Source organism: Mizuhopecten yessoensis, unplaced genomic scaffold, assembly GCF_002113885.1.
Source record: "Mizuhopecten yessoensis strain PY_sf001 unplaced genomic scaffold, ASM211388v2 scaffold3819, whole genome shotgun sequence".
In the NCBI taxonomy this organism is placed as follows: Eukaryota; Metazoa; Mollusca; class Bivalvia; order Pectinida; family Pectinidae; genus Mizuhopecten; species Mizuhopecten yessoensis.
Genome location: NW_018405235.1, coordinates 650,186 through 671,201, shown reverse-complemented (window position 1 = coordinate 671,201; position 21,016 = coordinate 650,186). Strand labels below are relative to the sequence as shown.

The following is a 21,016-nucleotide window of genomic DNA, read 5'->3' as shown; positions in this document are numbered from 1 at the left end:
TCTTTAAATAGTTTAATGATATACATAAAAAAAAATATATAATCATTGATTTTAATGTGGCTGAAGATTTGAGTGTAACTAATTCGAGATATTCTGGTTATATTAATGGTATATAACATATTTTCCCAGTGTTATCATCATATCGCTGATATTTAAATCAAACCAAAATGGTTGTAAAATACGCGTATTATGTACAACGACACATAGGTAAAATTTCAGGTAACCACATTTTGTTTGTAAAAGTCCCAGGTTACGTAACCAAATTAGAATGGGTTTGTTTACACACCGTGCAGGACCAATCTAATTAGATCGCGCGCAGGACATACATTTCGTTGATATCAAGCTCCACTGAAGTGAAGGGGGAAGTTAACGGCTACCCGGAACGTAAGTAGTGTTTTATTGAGCAGTGGTATGGACATACAATATATAAACGTCATACAGTGATGTTATTAGACACGATATTGTCTCACAAACTAGATATAACAGAGGTTGATGCTACTATGTTTTATACTTATAGTTTACATTCAATGATAATATCAATATTACGTACGAGTTTTGTAATCTGTCAATATCTGCTTATCAAACTGTAGTAAAGTACACAATTATCTGAACACATAAAGATGTTTTGAACATTTATATTTCAAACATTGCTTCAATATTCAGCCGTAAGTCACATAAAATGACACATGGCATTGTTCTAAGTTAAACGTATGTTTATTTCTACATAAATAGCATGCTTCTATGTACTATGTAAATAATCTTTGGACATAATAGAGCCATTTTGTATGCAGGTAAATCGATTTCTGCAGCTTAGATATATTAACATAGCTATAACTGTATTCACATAATATAAGACTGCTCGTAGCTTACAGAATACTCCATTGTACATACAGGTATGTCTCATTCAGATTCAGATTGTTTTATTCCTTGTGTAACACACACATCGGAGAGAAGACGTGTATGTAGTTAATCAGCAAATGTAGATGTTGTTATGAAATATATATTTGCTATTTCAGAGTCGTGAAGGACTGTATTGTGCTGAATTTGAAAGGCTGATTTACTCATCAGATGGATACCATATACATATGTCGCCTCTCTCCCAAAAAGAAACGAAAGATTTGATTTATCTATAAAATCAAGTAACTCGATCTGAAAAGATGGAGGATCCAATAGATGAAGAACACGTTTAATTTAGATTAGTGAATGTAAACTTTTACTGTTTGAGATGTGAGGAATACCTTTGTGAAATATGCAACTCCGTACACAATAGAACAGCGCAAACGAGAAACTGTACCGTGATACCAAAATATTTGATTGACATTAAAGTAGAAAGTGAAACACATGATTCGGAAAGAAACTGCCCAAATCACAACAGTGAGACTATCAAGTTTGTGTGCCGAACGTGTGAAAATAACGAGGGTTGTTTTCAATGTGTTTTAGAATATCACGTGACGCCCGGACAACACAGCGTTGAACTGATCGGAAATACAGCTAAGGACAAAGCAACAGACCGTCAGCAGTACCAAGTTAAACTGTTAGAAAACATTCTGAAATCTAAACTCCGACATTGTGCAAAACGTTCCAATGAAACAAGTAGTGAAATAAAGCAAAATCAGAGTTTAAAAGAGGACTTAGTTTCCGCAATCCAAGCTCGCGAAAATGAACTTGAACAGGAATTGAAGAAAGCAAAACAGAAAATGTTACAACGAGTTGAAAAACTATTTTCGGATAGCCAAACCCACCTGGAACACCACCGTGAACAATGCTCTGAATTTCGCCGTGCGTTGGATGACAGCAAAGAACAACTTAGAAAGAAACAGGAATTAGCCAGACAAACTGACCTCCAGTCCTTCACACAACTAACCATTGATACATTCAAGAAAGCCGTGCTGCCGGAGATGCCTTGTCACAGCTTCAGCTTCTCATTGATTGCCAAGGGAACCGTCGACGATATATTTGGAAGCCTCACAAACGAAATTGTCGAACCCCAAACACCAGTACGGGACATGAAGGGAAATCTCTGTAGCGTAGAGATTTTAGGGATTGTACATACTCAAAACGCTCGAGGTATTGGGAAAATATGTCCTGTGTCAAACCAAATGGCTTGGATTGCACACTCGAACAAAACTAGCGTAGAGAAAATAGACAAAACAGGAAAAACGGTCAGGGTGTTAAAAACTCCATTTCCGGTGCAAGATATTGCTGTTAATAGCGACAAGGATATGGTTTTGACAGCAAAATCTACAGTCTGGAGTAAAGATCTCCTGAATGATACGTCAGATTTCAGAGACATCAAGAACTTTGCGCCTTTCAGCGTGAAGGGCGTTGCCCTGGTGACTGGACAGGACATTTTGGTTTGTGCCCAGTTAAAAGATGACCCTGGAAAAGTTGTGAGGTTGTCATGGAAAGGGGAAATACTTATGGAGATACTTGACGTCACAGAAGATCCGGTGTTATGCGATCCCTATAGGATTGCCCATAACATTTTCAATGACGACATCGCTATCGCTTGCAGAGATAATGTTCTCGTTTACACAAAAATAGGAGAACTAAAATCAAAATGGACTGGGCTTCGTTCAGATTTTAACCCTCATGGCATCACATATGACAATCACGGACACCTCTTAGCTTCTTGCTATAAACACAACCTCGTGTACCTGCTGGGAGAGGACGGACAGGATGGACACATTCTACTTGATGGACAGAAACACACCATGGTAACCAATCCTTGGGCTGTGGCTGTGGACGTGTCAGGGAAACTTTGGCTGACTGGAAACCAACGTGTCATCTATATCATCAAATATTACCAATAGCCAAACGTGTTAGGTGTTTGTAGTATTACCAAGTGTATCTAAGTTATCAAATATGTCACAAATTACCGATAGTCCAACGTGTGTGGTGTTTGTAATATTTCCAAGTGTTATTATTATTAAATACTAGTAGCATAGTGCATGATTGTACGTATTAAGTGGACTGCATATTATAGATGCAAATTATAGTTGAGATTTCAAGACACATATTGGCTTCATATAATGAGTTGATATGTTATTTGTACCGACGTTATTTACTTTGGTGTGTTACCTATTGTTAGAATAACACTAATACACAGGTTGGCATAGGCGTCCGCTGTCTTTAAAAACAGATCGGTTGTAATTTTATGAGAATAAAGTCTATAAAAGGAAAAGACGGCTAACGTAACCCTGTCTTATAGCAATTCGAAGGTTGTAAAGTATTCAACTGGATTCAAAATATTTATTTTCAAAATTCTTATCAGGAGCTTATAAACATAAAAACATATTAGTGAAGTTTTCCCAAAATATTGTTTCGATCTTAGGATTGAAAACGTTGTCCTTAAGGTATACCAAAGCTAAGGTTGCATATGTAGGGGAAGTTTTAGTACTCAACGCTATAACCTTAGTCTGTTAAACATACTCTTGATAGGAACCTTTATCGAGCTGTCAAGCTTCATGGAATGAAGGGGGGTAACTCCCAGATAAATTGTTAACATATTGTTACAAACGATCCCACACAAATAAAGAGTAAACTACACTGAGGGTCAAATAAATTTAAGGACGAACATTTTTAATATTTGAACATACATTGTTTGAAGAAAACCGATAGTTTCTGTTGCTAGTAAACATGTATTGACTTGTATTGACTTGAGTGTAAACATGTATTGACTTGAGTGTAAACATGTATTGACTTGAGTGTAAACATGTATTGACTTGAATGTAAACATGTATTGACTTGAGTGTAAACATGTATTGACTTGAAGTGTGTAAACATGTATTGACTTGAAGTGTGTAAACATGTATTGACTTGAAGAGTGTAAACATGTATTGACTTGAGTGTAAACATGTTTTTTTTACGGTAGTTCCTGATTCACACCTATCGACTAACATCTCCCTACGATGTGAAAGCTCTCTGGTCATCAGGTTAATGATATGACATATAGTTTAAGGGCTCTAGGGACATATCGACACAACTCCTTTCTTGTTTCCCCATTCCCATATATCACCGTCTGAAATACCATGTTTTACTATAGATAAGAATAAAACGTCAACCTTTTAAAACAAAATCGCTGATTCCCATAGCTGATATCTTTACAAATCCGAAACAGTGTCTACATGTCTGTCAAAATTATGTGCTAAGTATGGAATTATGTGTTTGTCTAAACCCATACCTAAACTGTTTATGCCTAAACCCTGTATATCTTACCTAAACCCTGTATATATTACCTAAACCCTGTATATCTTACCTAAACCCTGTATATCTTACCTTAACCCAGTATATTTTACATAAACCCTTTATATCTTACCTAAACTCTGTATATCTTACCTTATCCCTGTATATCTTACCTGATCCCTGTATATCTTACCTAAACCCAGTATATTTTCCCTAAACCCTTTATATCTTACCTAACCCCTGTATATCTTACCTTATCCCTGTATATCTTACCTGATCCCTGTATATCTTACCTTAACCCTGTATATCTTACCTAAACCCAGTATATTTTCCCTAAACCCTTTATATCTTACCTAAACTCTGTATATCTTACCTTATCCCTGTATATCTTACCTGATCCCTGTATATCTTACCTAAACCCAGTATATTTTACCTAAACCCTTTATATCTTACCTGAACCCTGTATATCTTACCTAAACACTGTATATCTTACCTAAACCCTGTATATCTTACCAAAACTCTGTATATCTTACCTAAACCCTGTATATATTACCTAAACCCTGTATATCTTACCTTATCCCTGTATATCTTACCTGAACCATGTATATCTTACCTTAACCCTGTATATCTTCCTTATACCCTGTATATCTTACCTAAACCCTGGATATCTTACCTAAACCCTGTATATCTTCCCTAATCCCTTTATATCTTACCTAAACCCTGTATATATTACCTAAACCCTGTATATCTTACCAAAACTCTGTATATCTTACCTAAACCCTGTATATCTTCCCTAATCCCTTTATATCTTACCTAAACCCTGTATGTCTTACCTACATGTAAACCCTATATATCTTACCTGAACCCTGTATATCTTACCTAAACCCAGTATATTTTCCCTAAACCCTTTATATCTTACCTAAACCCGGTATATCTTACCTTATCCCTGTATATCTTACCTGAACCATGTATATCTTACCTTAACCCTGTATATCTTACCTAAACCCTTCATATCCTACCTGAACCCTGTATATCTTACCTGAACCCTGTATATCTTACCTTAACCCAGTATATTTTACCTAAACCCTTCATATCTTACCTGAACCCTGTATATCTTACCTGAACCCTGTATATCTTACCTAAACCCTTCATATCTTACCTGAACCCTGTATATCTTACCTAAACACTGTATATCTTACCTAAACCCTGTATATCTTCCCTAATCCCTTTATATCTTACCTAAACCCTGTATATATTACCTAAACCCTGTATATCTTACCAAAACTCTGTATATCTTACCTAAACCCTGTATATCTTACCTTATCCCTTAATATCTTACCTGAACCCTGTATATCTTACCTAAACCCTGTATATCTTACCTAAACCCTGTATATCTTACCTAATCCCTTTATATCTTACCTAAACCCTGTATATCTTACCAAAACTCTGTATATCTTACCTAAACCCTGTATATCTTACCTTAACCCAGTATATTTTACCTAAACCCTTTATATCTTACCTAAACCCTGTATATCTTACCTACATGTAAACCCTGTATATCTTACCTGAACCCTGTATATCTTACCTGAACCCTGTATATCTTACCTTAACCCAGTATATCTTACCTAAACCCTGTATATCTTACCTATACCCTGTATATCTTACTTTAACCCTGTATATCTTACCTTATCCCTGTATATCTTACCTGAACCCTGTATATCTTACCTGAACCCTGTATATCTTACCTTAACCCTGTATATCTTACCTATACCCTGTATATCTTACCTTATAAACACAGAATAATTATTAAGCATGAAACATATTAATATTCACTTTAACGGTTACCAAATAAAAGGGACCTTTGTTAATGTATCATGATGTAATATTCATCCTTACGATATTTCTCTCGCCCTGATCTCATCTTCAGTAATGACTAGGACATGACCTTAAAACATGTCACTTTGAATGAGAAACGCGATCGACAATAAAAACAACTTTCACGAGAATAGACCTAAATGGACATTGTGATAAAGATACTGTTCTGAGTCGAACACCTGCAGGCTGCAAACATTCTCCAATACGATTCAACTAGATCCAGACAATCCAAATTGTAATTACATAACTGCAATAAAACGAAATACGTGTATATTGCATGGACATGTTAAATTATAAGCAGCCTAACGATAATGATCCAAGGGCTCAAACTATTTCAAAAATCTTTGAACAAACACTGTGTTACATTGGATCAATGGTTCATACCTTTAGACTATTTTTGTTTTAATAATTATTTTGTTTAGTTTTATTTATGTTTGTTACGTAATTAATGACAATTTTACTTGTTTCTGTTAGCTATGTGTGTATTGTGACCCATGTTAAAAGTTAAAATGTTGTGACGTCATCCTTTGTTCTTGTTGTACATTATATAGTAGAATAATGTACAAGCTACTGGCCTTATAATGGACAGTTACAGGTAACAAAGATACCTTTTAGCGCCAGCAAATGTTAGAAGAAATTCCACAATTTACTTATGCACTAAACATACTTGTATGTACCACGGACTTAGATAGCATCACATTGTAATTGTATTCCGTGTATTTACTCATTAAATATTATTCATCGAAACCAATAGGCGTTTCCTGATGTTCCACGAATATAGTGGTTATCACCTGGAACTACCACCAGGGTTGGATTAGGTGTTGTTTTGGGTTGTGATTGCTTTACAGTTTGCTTCAGTAATTACTCTATGCAGTCCGAGTGTCATTTTAGTAAACTTTCACTGTCGTTCTATGTCCGTTGTGCTGTATTAATCAACATTTCATTACATTAAAAATCTTCAAAAGTGATGCTGAAAGCAGTATCGTCATCTCCTGATAATTAAATGTTCTCACTTATAATGACCAAGCTGGACTGTCTGATAAATGCTCAGGATTCACTATATCAGTATTTGGACATGAAAATCATGTGCATTTCCAAATATAGTTATCCTACCTGTAACTGTCCAATAAGTTTACAATAAACGTTCATGCATCATTGACCATGGTTCATGTTGCATCCACACAGATGCCTCATTGTTGTCAACTGCATTACTGGTACATTATTCAGTAGCTGTCCATTCTTAACACAAAAATGGGTCCAATATTTATACAAAGGGGCACTTTGTTTTTTAGAAGGAGAAAAGCCCGAGACTGTCCATTCTGTGAAGCTCTTCAGTCAGTGTTCTGTTGTCTTGTCGACCCCGGTGGCAGTATATTTCAGCTTGACATTTTACTGTTTTCCAATTATGATTATAAAACAATAATTTATTTCTCTAGTTGACATATTTTCATGTAGGTTAAAAAAATCACTGTATTTTTGATAGACTTTATCCTGAAAATATTTACAATTTGAACAGACTCTTCTGAATAATGAACGACGGCTATCAAGGCTCGTCAACGAATACGATAGATGTGTTTATAAAGACATTCTTAAATGTCCAATCGAACACCACAGAAGATAAACAGTAAACCAAAAGAGGAAAGCAAGTTAAAAATCCTACAGAAGTAATGATTAATCACCCGAACGTATGTACCCCGCGAAAACGACATTCCTTATTCATAGTGTAAGGAACGACAACTGTTGGTAGCGATTGATTCGAAGGGTTGCAGATAGAGAGCGAAAGTAAGCGTAACCCCTAGAGTATCGAGGATGGGCTAAAGCCAAAAAATCCTGATTATGTGATTAAAAGGATATTTCACTCGTTTTCGTTTCATATGAAATTCACGATTTTTTTATTTTAGTTCGCCAGAGACTCGCTTAATTGAAAAATTCTTAGACTCGTTTCATACATCTCATATGAAATGAAAACCCGTATAAGATTCTATATTTATATTATACATAAAATCGCTTACTGCATGCGGCATAGAGCCAATGTATTTTCAAACGATTTTGAAGATAGGGAAACTGTTCTGATTGATCAAAAATGGAAGATGTTCTTGAGTGTACAGAAAGATTTGTAACAGTTGTAAATTTACGTTTGTAACACGTGTATTGTACAGAGTTTTTAACAATTGTATGGAATCACGGGTATTATAGACATTGTAGTATGCCACCTGTATAGAATCACGTGTATATTTGAGAACGTGTATTGTAGCACGTACAGTGTGTCGTGTACAGTATCTCTATTGAAATGTTGTTTGATCACGAGTTAAAATTCAACGATCACATAGCAATGAAAGTGAAAAAAGCTAATCAAGCATTAGACTGATTAAAAACACCTTTACTTGTTTGGACATATTCCTTCCTCTGTATAAGAGTTTTGTCAGACCCCATTTAGAGTATGCGAGTGTTTTATGGTCACCCTTATACAAAAAGGACATTTTAGCTGTATAGAGCAAGTACAACGTCGCTCTTCAAAAATGGTAACTGGACTTCGCGATACACCATACGAAAACCGCCTGAGGATCCTGGGTCTACCAACACTACTTTACAGACGCGATCGAGCCGATGTGATCCAACTATTTAAGATAATGCACGGCTATGAGGAGGTTAGCTTGGACAATATAAAAATATCAGAGAATTCAATTACTCGTGGACATTCACTCAAACTTGGAAAAGTGTTCTCTGGATCAAACAGTAGTCAAAATCGCTTTTCAAATAGGGTAGTAAATAAGTGGAACTTCTTATCAGAGGCAACAGTTACAGCGAGCTCTATGAACATATCTAAGAGTAACCTGAACACTGACTGGAAAGAGAGAGAGACAAGGACAACAAATTCAATGTGTGAATTAAGAGATGTTACTCTACCGTGAGACCTTTTTTAAAAACATAACCATCTACCGCTAGCGCAGCGAAAACATTAAAGAATTGATGCAAAAGATTTCAATTGGGCCAATACGAGCTTTAAGCTCATTTCCCGGCCATCCGGTCAAGGTAAATCAAGGTAAGTCATACGTTGTGTAACGTATAGTCATTATATCACGTTGTAAACCTGAATCGTCGTGTAGTGGCTACTGTACTACACTTGTAACAAACTGAGCATCACACATATTTTGATATTTCCAGTTTTCGATATGTATGTGTTTGACGTGCAATACAAAAAACCTTTTATAGAATAATTTGGAGGACAACAGACGGTCCACGAACAAGACTTAAAAGGCCCCCGGATCGAAGACAGCGACATTGCTGGCTTGTAATAGAAACATTACATATGCCATTACTTAAGACAACGTCATGCTTCGTCTTGGCAACAATTCCCAACGGTCAATCTGATTCACACGACGGAATTATTTTAGTGGGTAAGTTTAATCAAACCGTTTAATAATTGAGTAGTATTTTGCTAGTAGGTGTATGTGATATGATTCATGCCAGCGTACATACATAAGGCCAACTTCGCTTTAAAAACTATTAGTTTTAGACATTTAGTAATGATGGAACCTCTCGGAAGGGCCGTTTTGTTAACATGGTACGATTTAGTGCTTAGAATGGGACGATAAATAAAAACATTTATGCATCCAATGTATTTTTGTATGTTACTGATGTGGGTTCAGGAACAACAGAATCCATACCGTTCCTGATCGATACGGGGGCTTTGAAGTCAGAATGATGCCAAGTCAATATTTCTGAAAAAAAAATGTAGGTCGAGGTTCTGACATGCAGAACCACGAGGTCGATTGCCATGCGGGTTAAAGATATTGACTATCCCTCGAGCCCACGACGTGTCGGCTTGTGTTTCGTGTTTCTCTCAATTGAAATCAACATGGTTACTTCTTCACAATATCGGTTCTAGAGGCTCTTGGGTACTTGGTTTTCCTTTAGCAGTAGACAATGGGGAGTGGGGTTACATAAGAAAGATAATCAGCCTAGAACGTGATATTTACCGGAGTTTCGCGAGCGTACTTCCAGTTTTTGTCAAATGTTGTAAATACCACTTTCATTTTGATGAAATCAAATTTGAAATATCGTTTTCGAATTAAAATAATAACTTGAGGAAAACTATATTCATTTAAATCATTTATGCTTGAATCTATTTTCAACAACCGCAATTGAAGTTAGAGGAATTATGAGAAAAAAAAATGAAAAACAATAATCCGCCGTGGCGTAACAGCGACTGACACAGCCGTCTGCCGTGACCAGGATTCGAACCTGGGTTGTCGCGGCCACAACGCGAAGTACTAACCACTATACGATCACGGCTGTATTGGCGGATGTGATAGTAAGTCGAATTGCGATAATAAATTAGTTACGTTATACATAAATTACAAACAGATAACAAAAGTTCCAAGGGCTATCTAATTGTTGAGTTTTTACGGGATTGTAACGTTATCAGTATGTTCTTTACTTTACGATATAAAATTTCTGTTGGGACAACCGACAAAGCAGGAATCTGGAGGTAAATTTTAAGTACGGCAACTGATTGTAATTTGATATCACTAATTAGTTTAGTCTTTTTACAGTATTTTGTATATTGATATAAACTATTAATGAATAATATCACGAGAAAGAAAAGACAACGATCTTTCTGTTGATAACTTTAAAATACGAGCTTTGTCCCGAAACGTACGTCCAAATTGAGCAATTCAGCTTGTCTGTTTCCCACAATGACATCGATTGGAGCCTGAACAAGAACTATTCATACTCACCTGATACAGACGCTCAAGTGTACGTCTGTTGTTAAATATCATGTTGAAGGAAAAGTTAGCATTACCCTATGTCAATCAAGAAATCAAACTTGTAATCCGAACTCAGATCTGTTTAATTTGCACAATAACGATACCTGTATACATGTATGGTTATATCATTGAAGATTGAGGTCATTGCTTCTTTCAGTGTTCTTAATATGAACTCTCCCTCATGAACTCCATAACTTATCTGAGTGATAATATTCTATTGAATGTTCAAACATTTCTGGAGACGATTCAGAGAAATATGTTGGATACTAAACGTTTCTGTTCGATTTTTCTCAATTTCTAATAAGTGTGTTTGTGGTAGCGGATATCGGTCGGCTTGTCCTCGGGTTCCAGCTCAGAATGGCGCGAGTTTATGGATAATTTGTCTGGGCTGGTCTCCAGTTAGTGTTTGACCGACCAGCCGTTTTTGTAGCAACCGTTTCATACTACTTAAAGCAATTTGTGATTCAATAATTTCTTATATTATTTCATATTAGTACTTCTGTAATTTTATTTAAGGTTGTGCATTCCTACTTCATTATATGTATGCACTGTTCTTATTTCAGTAGAGGTAATTTATAGGCTTTGCCTGTTGCCCAATTCCTTTTGTGTGCAAGTCCTATACAATAAAATATTCTGAAATGAAATATTTCTGTTGATATATCATAGTAGTATTTTGAAAGATTATCCAATATATTATATTTTAACATATTTAGGGAAAGAGTCTTGCTTTACCTGAAAAATGTAAATATCCTGTGACATCACACACGCTCCTCTATACAAAGTGATAACTACATTGTTCAAGTAGGAAATTATTCAGGTCAGTACTTACTGATTATGAAAATACATATTGAAGCATTGTAATTATATAAGCGTTGGATAGGAAATCAAACATGTCCTTATTAATGTACATGAAGCACAAGTATGTAATTAAAACATCAGGTGCTGGCCGATGATGGTCAGTGTTTTTTTCGTCGAGTACTGCCGTTTTCTTCAACCTCAAAAACCTAACTGGCCCTTATAAAATGGTCATAGCTGTTGATAGGACGTAAAGCACAAACATACCAAACCAAAATCATTCACTGAAAGATAACAGATTCCGAGGAAATGACGTACGGCGTATTACACGAGAGAATCATGTGTTACTTGTACTGCGGTGACACATGGTCATATTCTGCTTCACCTATTTGAATCTAGAGGCTGTCGAATCATTGTCGTTGTTCACACGAGTAAAGTACTCTATTTTATCTTTGTCTCTCATTTACGATTATATAAAGCGTATCTAGACCTTTTATTTTTTATCAGTTCATTCGACCGGAGTTATTCCTCCTACAGAATTGAATATCTTTTTTCAGTGTTCTGACAATGTTATCAACGAACCTATATGGTTTGTAGAACAGTGACACGTTCATTTGAAGCATCAAGTTACCACAAGTCTCCTCAGGAGATGACAGTTTGGCAGTCATAACCATATGAATGGTGACTGTTTAAGTTGAGTTTTATCGATGAATCAACGTACTGTACGCCACCAAAAGGCGTAGAACTCTTGCTTTAAGTAAGGATCAGATACCTTAAGTTTGAGGTACTTTATATGGGCCTGTAATTCCACAAGGATACGTACCCATTCACGTAAAAATATAATTGTTCATTTCATAGAATTCAAACCCTGATGGGTTACAACATCACAAATCATTATTACGGTAATATCTAACGTTGTGTCTAGGGGAATGACGTCAAAGTATAACTTTTATGCTGGGATGAAAAGTGATATCTCACCAACTGAATATAATGATACTGGAGGACACAAGTGGTGAAATCTTTAACAGGACGTCAAGTTTAACAGGACGTCAAGTTTAACAGACTTTAACAGGACGTCAAGTTTAACAGGACGTAACAGGACGTCAAGTTTAACAGGACGTCAAGTTTAATAGAGTTTAACAGGACGTCAAGTTTAACAGAGTTTAACAGGACGTCAAGTTTTTGATCCAGATGTGATGTCAAACAATATAGATTGTTATATAAATAAATAGAACTTCACGACTGTGACATACGTTTGATGTACATGTATGTTAACTTGTGAATAAAAAGTTGCTTAAGGGTAAATAAATCCTCTAAAATGCCACAATTAAAATTTAGTTTACAGTCCATATGAGCCTGCCTTAGAATAACATTAACATAAAACTATCTGTTGATGATGGACAACGACTCTTATCAGTTGTGGGGTGAACTGTTATACAACCCTAATCGTTAGTCGATATTGGAAGGTTACTCAATATCTCTCCGAGACTGAGATAATCGACTAGTGATCGACAGCATGCTTCTTATCGCTTTAACTCATCAGAAATTCTGTATCATTATTTTTTTTACTTAAATTGACCATCTACATTCCGCTGACTTTGTACAAATACTCATTCTCGTAACTTAAGTCTCCACCCTGTTAACATTTTTCGTTTTTGTATCAGTTTGACATGTCTCGCGGTAGTTCTACGCACACGGAAGTGACATATGACAACCATTTCACATAAAAGTACAGGCTAAATAAACGAGGGAGCAAATTATATAGTACAAATGTGTTCTACATTTGAGTGAGTTTTCTTCTCGGAGGCTCTGTGCCTGCAAAATATGTCGACATAAATAAACAACAAGATAATATTGAAAGGTCAACAAAACCATTATCCGAACTCAAAATATATAATATTAAGGCAAAATATGGACAAAGGGAAGACTAAAAATCAGACCCTTACAAAGAACAATGTGAATACAAGGTGTTCCAGAAGAAGAAGCGTCTTCTGCTTCATCGACTACGCCCGCCACGTAAACTCTCGGTAAGATCCAAGTAATGGCACATTCTCACATCGAGAACTCAGGTATTTACAATGAAACCACAAAGCTCATTAATAGGCATGGTGAAAAAATAACCTAAATATCACACAAAGAAAATAACAGAATTCCCTATAAGATCATGATGGCGATCATATATTACAAGGATTCAACACGCCACTCTCCATCAATCATACAGCTGCAATGTGAATTGGTCTACTACTCGTCCAACGTTGACTGTAAAGTCCCTCGATATCATGTCTTTGTACTCGTGTGATCTTGTGATAGTATGGACTCTACCGGATTGCAACGTTTTCAGAATAAAGTTAGTTATGTAAGATCAAGCATGGTTTACAGTTGTATTGTGCCATCTATGATAATGGTAACATCGGTCATAATCACGAGCGGATAACCCCGTGACTATCACCATGTCACACATAATCACGAACGGAGTCCCCCGTGACTATCACCATGTCACGCATAATCACGAGCGGATACCCCCGTGACTATCCCCATGTCACACATCATCACGAGCGGATACCCCCGTGACTATGACGATGTCACACACAATCACGAGCGAATACCCCCGTGCCTATCACCATGTCACACATAATCACGCGCGGATATCCCCGTGACTATCACCATGTCACACACAATCACGAGCGGATACCCCCGTGACTATCACCATGTCACACATAAAGGTGCTAAAGTGAAGCGCTTTCAATCCAAAAATCCCTGGGAATAGTAGAGTCACATGACTTGATTACATTCAAGCTTAGTATCAGCTATTGTCTCTTGATACTACACTGTACCATCTCTATCGGTCGGCTATCAAGCCAAATCCATTCTCAATTCATCCGTTTCATTAATGATTGTATTCCGCTTTGTTGTGAATGCATCTAATGCAAAAGTCGTTGACGATCGATGATTCTATCGTTTCGATCACCTTCTCAATCAACTTGGCTATCGACTCTATCAACCTCTCACCGTGAGCCTATCTGTCATATTGTGATTATAAGCTTTAGATATTGTGGTGGGGTTATGTCCCGTCCGGACTGATGGACCGGTCCTGGTATCAGACTTAGAGGCACTAACACGAATGTCTTGTGAGTGAAACTGAAACCTATGGACCAACGCGAACGTCTTATTGTAGCATTAGATCATAACAGTTTGAAATGGCTACTGTATTTTAAATGTATAAGAGGTCAACTGGGAAAGATGGATCGTGGAAATCTAGTATACAATGGCGATCCAACATCGACCTAACGACCATGACGGTGAGGCAAACGCTTTATCAAGAATAGAAGATGAACTAAAATCCGATGGCTGGTCTACTTGAGCCCGAAATCAGTGAGAAGTCTTCTCGAAGAAGATATCGCTTATGTGACAGCCCCTACCATTCGACAGGATCAGGGCCCCAGAGAGATGAAGGTGCCAGCCTGCAACTACGTAGAGGTAGAGATGCAGAGATGAATTGCGACACCGAGAAATGTCTCTGCCCTCAAACATAACATGGGTTGCTTAACGTATTCCAAACACAGCAAAAGTGTGGGTCTCTGTAACAACCTTCAGACATTGGTAATCGTGTAGGTCACAAAGTGTCATTAGAGACAGCGTCTGAGTATTGCTAAAACACCCGCTGAATACCAATCCAGTGCTGATGCTTCCAAAAGATCAACAAAATGAAACTTTGTGGAAGTATCGCAACGCAGAGTCGACAGGTTATCGTTGACACTCAATAACGTTATACGACTTAAAAAATCTAAGTTTGTTATTTGTATAGGATGGCAGAGGCGTATAAGAGATGTATCAAAGCCCCGTGAAACGTTAACTGAAACATGAAAGAGAAGGTAGTAGTGGACGCAGCACTGGGTACATACCATGTAGTACCTCCCATAGAGACGCTACATATGGATATCGTGAAAACTTCTATCTATAACACGGAAGCTAATTAACGAAATAGAAGTAATAACAGACCAATCGATTAATTACGATTCTCCCAAACCAGGAAGAAGAATCCATCGCGAAGACGTTAACTTGAGCTTTGCTGCCCGTAAGAGCTCCATCAAGACCCTAGTGTGAAATGAAAATGGTATTTAATCCGACGCCACTGCTAAACTTTTAATACCGCTGAAATACACGACATGAGTCGTGTACAAACGGGCAGTTAGAAACACATAACCGAATTATCTTGCAAATACTTCGATGTTACATAGGAAACCACCAGATCATTTATGATGACTATTAGGATAATTAAGTAAGTGTTCTATAGTTTTCGGAGCTACTGAATATAGACAAGCTGGGTTGACTTTTTAATGTAATACGCCAGTAAATCTAATACTCGGGACAGTGGACATGGGATCAAAAAACTAAGTCACACAGAATTACGTAGATAAACTGGTAAGGAATTTTCTAAAAGCCTGATTCTAGGCCAGGAGAAATATTGGCAAGGCTCAACACCGTCAACAACGAAAATAATAATAAAAAAAACTTCGCATTCACAAGTACATGTATCAGGTACATGTAGTAGATGTAATATTCAAATTAAACGTCTATCGTCAGGTGGCTAAAGTCCTCAACACAAGTTACAGTGGGTAGATCCGTATTCAGTCACAGGTGGCTAAAGTCCTCAACACAAGTTACAGTGGGTAGGTCAATATTCAGTCACAGGTGGCTAAAGTCCTCAACACAAGTTACAGTGGGTAGGTCCGTATTCAGTCACACAGTTTATCTCCAGCAATGTATAAGGTATGAGATAGAAAGGCGTAGATAATGATGTATCATGATCACTGAAAATAAGCCATAACTTGCATCTTCCGGTATGGCTCCTAAACATAAGGAGCAATCTCCTCGCATAAAACTCTTGACACAATCCAGCTAGAGAAACAATGGAGTCGAGTTTAGACAATGGCTTTATACACACTCAGACACACTGATGCAGAGGATAGGGATTCGGACAAATTTTGTCAAGGTCACCGTGATTATTAAAGTAGTTTTACCTCGCGGCAAAGTTTGTTTTCATTCTCATTCTTTGTTAGAGAGGTATCAGAATCAAACGCACAAGTTATTTTTAAGAGTTACCTCCCAGTGCCCTCAAACCTTACCTTAAGCTTATGCACGAACTAAGACGAAGCGATTAGTGCCCAAAAGAAAAAAAAGGTCGGTAGGGGCAATCGTGGATCTGGAGTCGGATGATAATGTTTGTCAGACTGAGTGTGGCTAATACAAAGTAAGGGACTCGAAGACCGATCTATTGTTTTCACCTTAAATTTCGTTTATTGCGAAAGTTTAAAAACTCTCACGTTTATAGGTGTGCTGTGTAATCGTAAACTCGAAAAACGTAATTCACATCAGACTCGGGTTAACACAGGAAATGTTCGGCGAAGTGTTCACATCAGACTCGGGTTGACACAGGGAATGTTCGGCGAGGTGTTCACATCAGACTCGGGTTGACACAGGGAATATACGGCGAAGTTTTCACATCAGACTTGGGTTGACACAAGGAATGTACAGCGAAGTGTTCACATCAGTCTGGGGTTGACACAGGGAATGTTCGGCAAAATGTTCACTTCAGACTGGTGTTGACACAGGGAATGTTCGGCAAAATGTTCACATCAGACTCGGGTTGACACAGGGAATGTACGGTGAAGTTTTCACATCAGAATCAGACTCGGGTTGACACAGGGAATGTTCGGCGAAGTGTTCACATCAAACTGGGGTTGACACAGGGAATGTTCGGCGAAGTGTTCACATTAGACTCGGGTTGACACGGGGAACGTTCGGCGAAGTGTTCACTCAGACTGGGGTTGACACAGGGAATGTTCGGCGAAGTGTTCACATCAGTCTGGGGTTGACACAGGGAATGTTCGGCGAAATGTTCACATCAGACTCGGGTTGACACAGGGAATATTCGGCGAAGTGTTCACGTCAGACTGGGGTTGATAATGGGAATGTTCGGCGAAATGTTCACAACAGACTGGGGTTGACACAGGGAATGTTCGGCGAAGTGTTCACATTAGACTCGGGTTGACACAGGGAACGTTCGGCGAAGTGTTCACTCAGACTAGGGTTGACACAGGGAATGTTCGGCGAAGTGTTCACATCAGACTGGGGTTGACACAGGGAATGTTCGGCAAAATGTTCACATCAGACTGGGGTTGACACAGGGAATGTTCGGCGAAATGTTCACATCATACTGGGGTTGGCACAGGGAATGTTCGGCGAAGTGTTCACAACAGACTGGGGTTGACACAGGGAATGTTCGGTGAAGTGTTCACGTCAGACTGGGGTTGACACAGGGAATGTTCGGCGAAGTGTTCACATCAGACAGGGGTTGACACAGGGGATCCTGTCTTGCTGTGATTGACTGAGGGAGCTATTGGCGGAGTGTTCATATCGGGCTGTGTTAGACTGAGAAGACGTTCGATTGACGGAGCGTTCATTTCAGTGTGATCGCTGTCTCATGTGTCTTCTGCCGCCCGCACAAACTGCCTCATCTATAACACAGGTGTGATCGTTAGCACGCAAGATGTTAATGGGTATTGATTTTCTAAAAATAAATCAACGCTGGTTTTATCACAACGCAATCACTAGCAGCCACATTTCGGACATTACAAATTGGATGTGGTTAGTGTGTTTTGTTGTGTACGTTCATGTTCATTTGACATATCGAATCAGTTTAATATGAATCTTTATTTTAGTTTTCGACATATTTTTATTGTAAATATGTATGTCAATGGTACAGCTTTTGTAACTGGTAACAGATACACATGTACTTGTGTCTTTTAGGTCTTTTTACTCTTTAAAAACACCCGTGTACTTTTCTCGGACGTTTTATGTGTGGGAGCTTACTGCTCAGACGTGGTTACCACTGGTTGTACTATACACCGGGTTCTGTATTAATACCAGGTGATATCGACTGATAAATCATCGAAGGTTAAATGTATGTTTTTTGCTACAGCTTGTTTCACTGGTATTGATCTAGGTAAGACAAACCAACAGCTCTATACGAGATGTCAGCCAGAATTTTACACTTAAGTGCAACATGAATCTATTAATACTATTAAATCTGATTATGCAGCTAACATAACGATGTATTCGATGATGGTTGGTTTAAAAGGCAAGATGTTGGTATCAGCCAGAATTTAATGAGCTTGAATAGGATTAGTTTATACAAAAAAACATCTAAGCTTACACTTACATGATATCAAATATCTAGGCTGACACTAACATGATACATGTATTAAATATCTAAGCTTACCCTAACATGATATTAAATATCTATGCTGACACTAACATGATATTAAATATTTATGTTGACACTAACATGATATTAAATATCTAGGCTGACACTAACATGATATTAAATATCTATGTTGACACTAACATGATATTAAATATCTACGCTGATACTAACATGATATTAAATATCTATGCCGACACTAACATGATATTAAATATCTAGGCTGACACTAACATGATATTAGATATCTATGCTGACACTAACATGATATTCAATATCTTTGCTGACACAAACATGATATTAGATATCTATGCTGACACTAACATAATATTAAATATATATGCTGACACAAAATGATATTAAATATCTATGCTGACACTAACATGATATTAAATATCTAAGCTTACACTAACATGATACTTAATATCTATGCTGACACTAACATGATATTAAATATCTATGCTGACACTAACATGGTATTAAATGTCTATGCTGACACTAACATGATATTAAATATATATGCTGACACTAACATGGTATTGAATATCTATGCTGACACTAACATGATATTAAATATCTAGGCTGACACTAACATGGTATTAAATATCTATGCTGACACTAACATGATACTAAATATCTATGCTGACACTAACATGGTATTAAATTTCTATGCTGACACTAACATGATACTAAATATATATGCTGACACTAACATGATACTAAATATATATGCTGACACTAACATGGTATTAAATATCTATGCTGACACTAACATGATACTAAATATATATGCTGACACAAACATGATATTAAATATTTATGCTGACACTAACATGATATTAAATATCTAATCTTACACTAACATGATATTAGATATTTATGCCGACACTAACATGATATTGAATATCTATGCTGACACTAACATGATATTAAATATTTATGCTGACACTAACATGATATTAGATATCTATGCCGACACTTACATGATATTAAATATATAAGATTACACTAACATGATATTAAATATCTATTTTGACACCCACATGATATTAAATATTTATGCTGACACTAAAATGATATTAAATCCCTAAGCTTACACTAACATGATATTAAATATATATGCTGACACTAACATGATATTAAATATCTATGCTGACACTAACACGATATTTAATATCTTTGCTGACACTAACATGGTATTAAATATCTATGCTGACACTAACATGACATTAGATATCTAGGCTGACACTAACATGATATTAAATATATATGCTGACACTAACATGATATTAAATATATATGTTGACACTAACATGATATTAAATATCTAAGCTTACACTAACATGACATTAGATATTTAGGCTGACACTAACATGATATTAAATATATATGCTGACACTAACATGATATTAAATATCTAAGCTTACACTAACAAGATATTAGATATCTATGCTGACACTAACATGATATTAAATATATATGTTGACACTAACATGATATTAAATATCTAAGCTTACACTAACAAGATATTAGATATCTATGCTGACACTAACATGATATTAAATATCTAATCTTACACTAACATGATATTAAATATATATGCTGAAACTAACATGATATAAATATCTATGCTGACACTAACATGATATTAAATATCTATGCTGACACTAACATGATATTAAATATCTATGTTGACCCTAACATGATATTGAATATCTATGCCAACACTAACATGATATTAAATATCTATGCTGACACAAACATGATATTAAATATTTATGCTGACACTAACATGATATTAAATATCTAAGCCTACACTTACATGATATTAAATATCTAAGCTTACACTAACATGATATTAAATATATATGTTGACACTAACATGATATTAAATATCTACGCTGATACTAACATGATATTTAATATCTATGCTGACACTAATATGATATTAAATATCTATGCTGACACAAACATGATATTAGATATCTACGCTGATACTAACATGATATTAGATATCTAGGCTGACACTAACATGATATAAAATATATTTGATACATGGACATGCATGCACTAATGGCGTACACAATTTCATATAATGGCTATAATCGCAAAGCATCGTTTTCAG

At 36.6% G+C, this 21,016-nt stretch overlaps 1 protein-coding gene and 1 non-coding gene across 2 annotated transcripts; one reads left to right on the top strand and one right to left on the bottom strand.

The window, feature by feature from the left end:
- The first annotated feature begins 268 nt into the window (after positions 1 to 268).
- On the top strand, positions 269 to 2,813 carry LOC110448063. Its single transcript, XM_021494096.1, has 2 exons — positions 269 to 272; positions 1,441 to 2,813. The coding sequence occupies exons 1-2, from the start codon at positions 269 to 271 to the stop codon at positions 2,811 to 2,813; spliced, it is 1,377 nt and encodes a 458-aa protein (XP_021349771.1).
- A 7,471-nt stretch (positions 2,814 to 10,284) lies between these two features.
- On the bottom strand, positions 10,285 to 10,356 carry Trnah-gug. Its single transcript has one exon. It is a non-coding gene; the product is annotated as a tRNA-His (tRNA).
- Between the last annotated feature and the right edge of the window lie 10,660 nt (positions 10,357 to 21,016).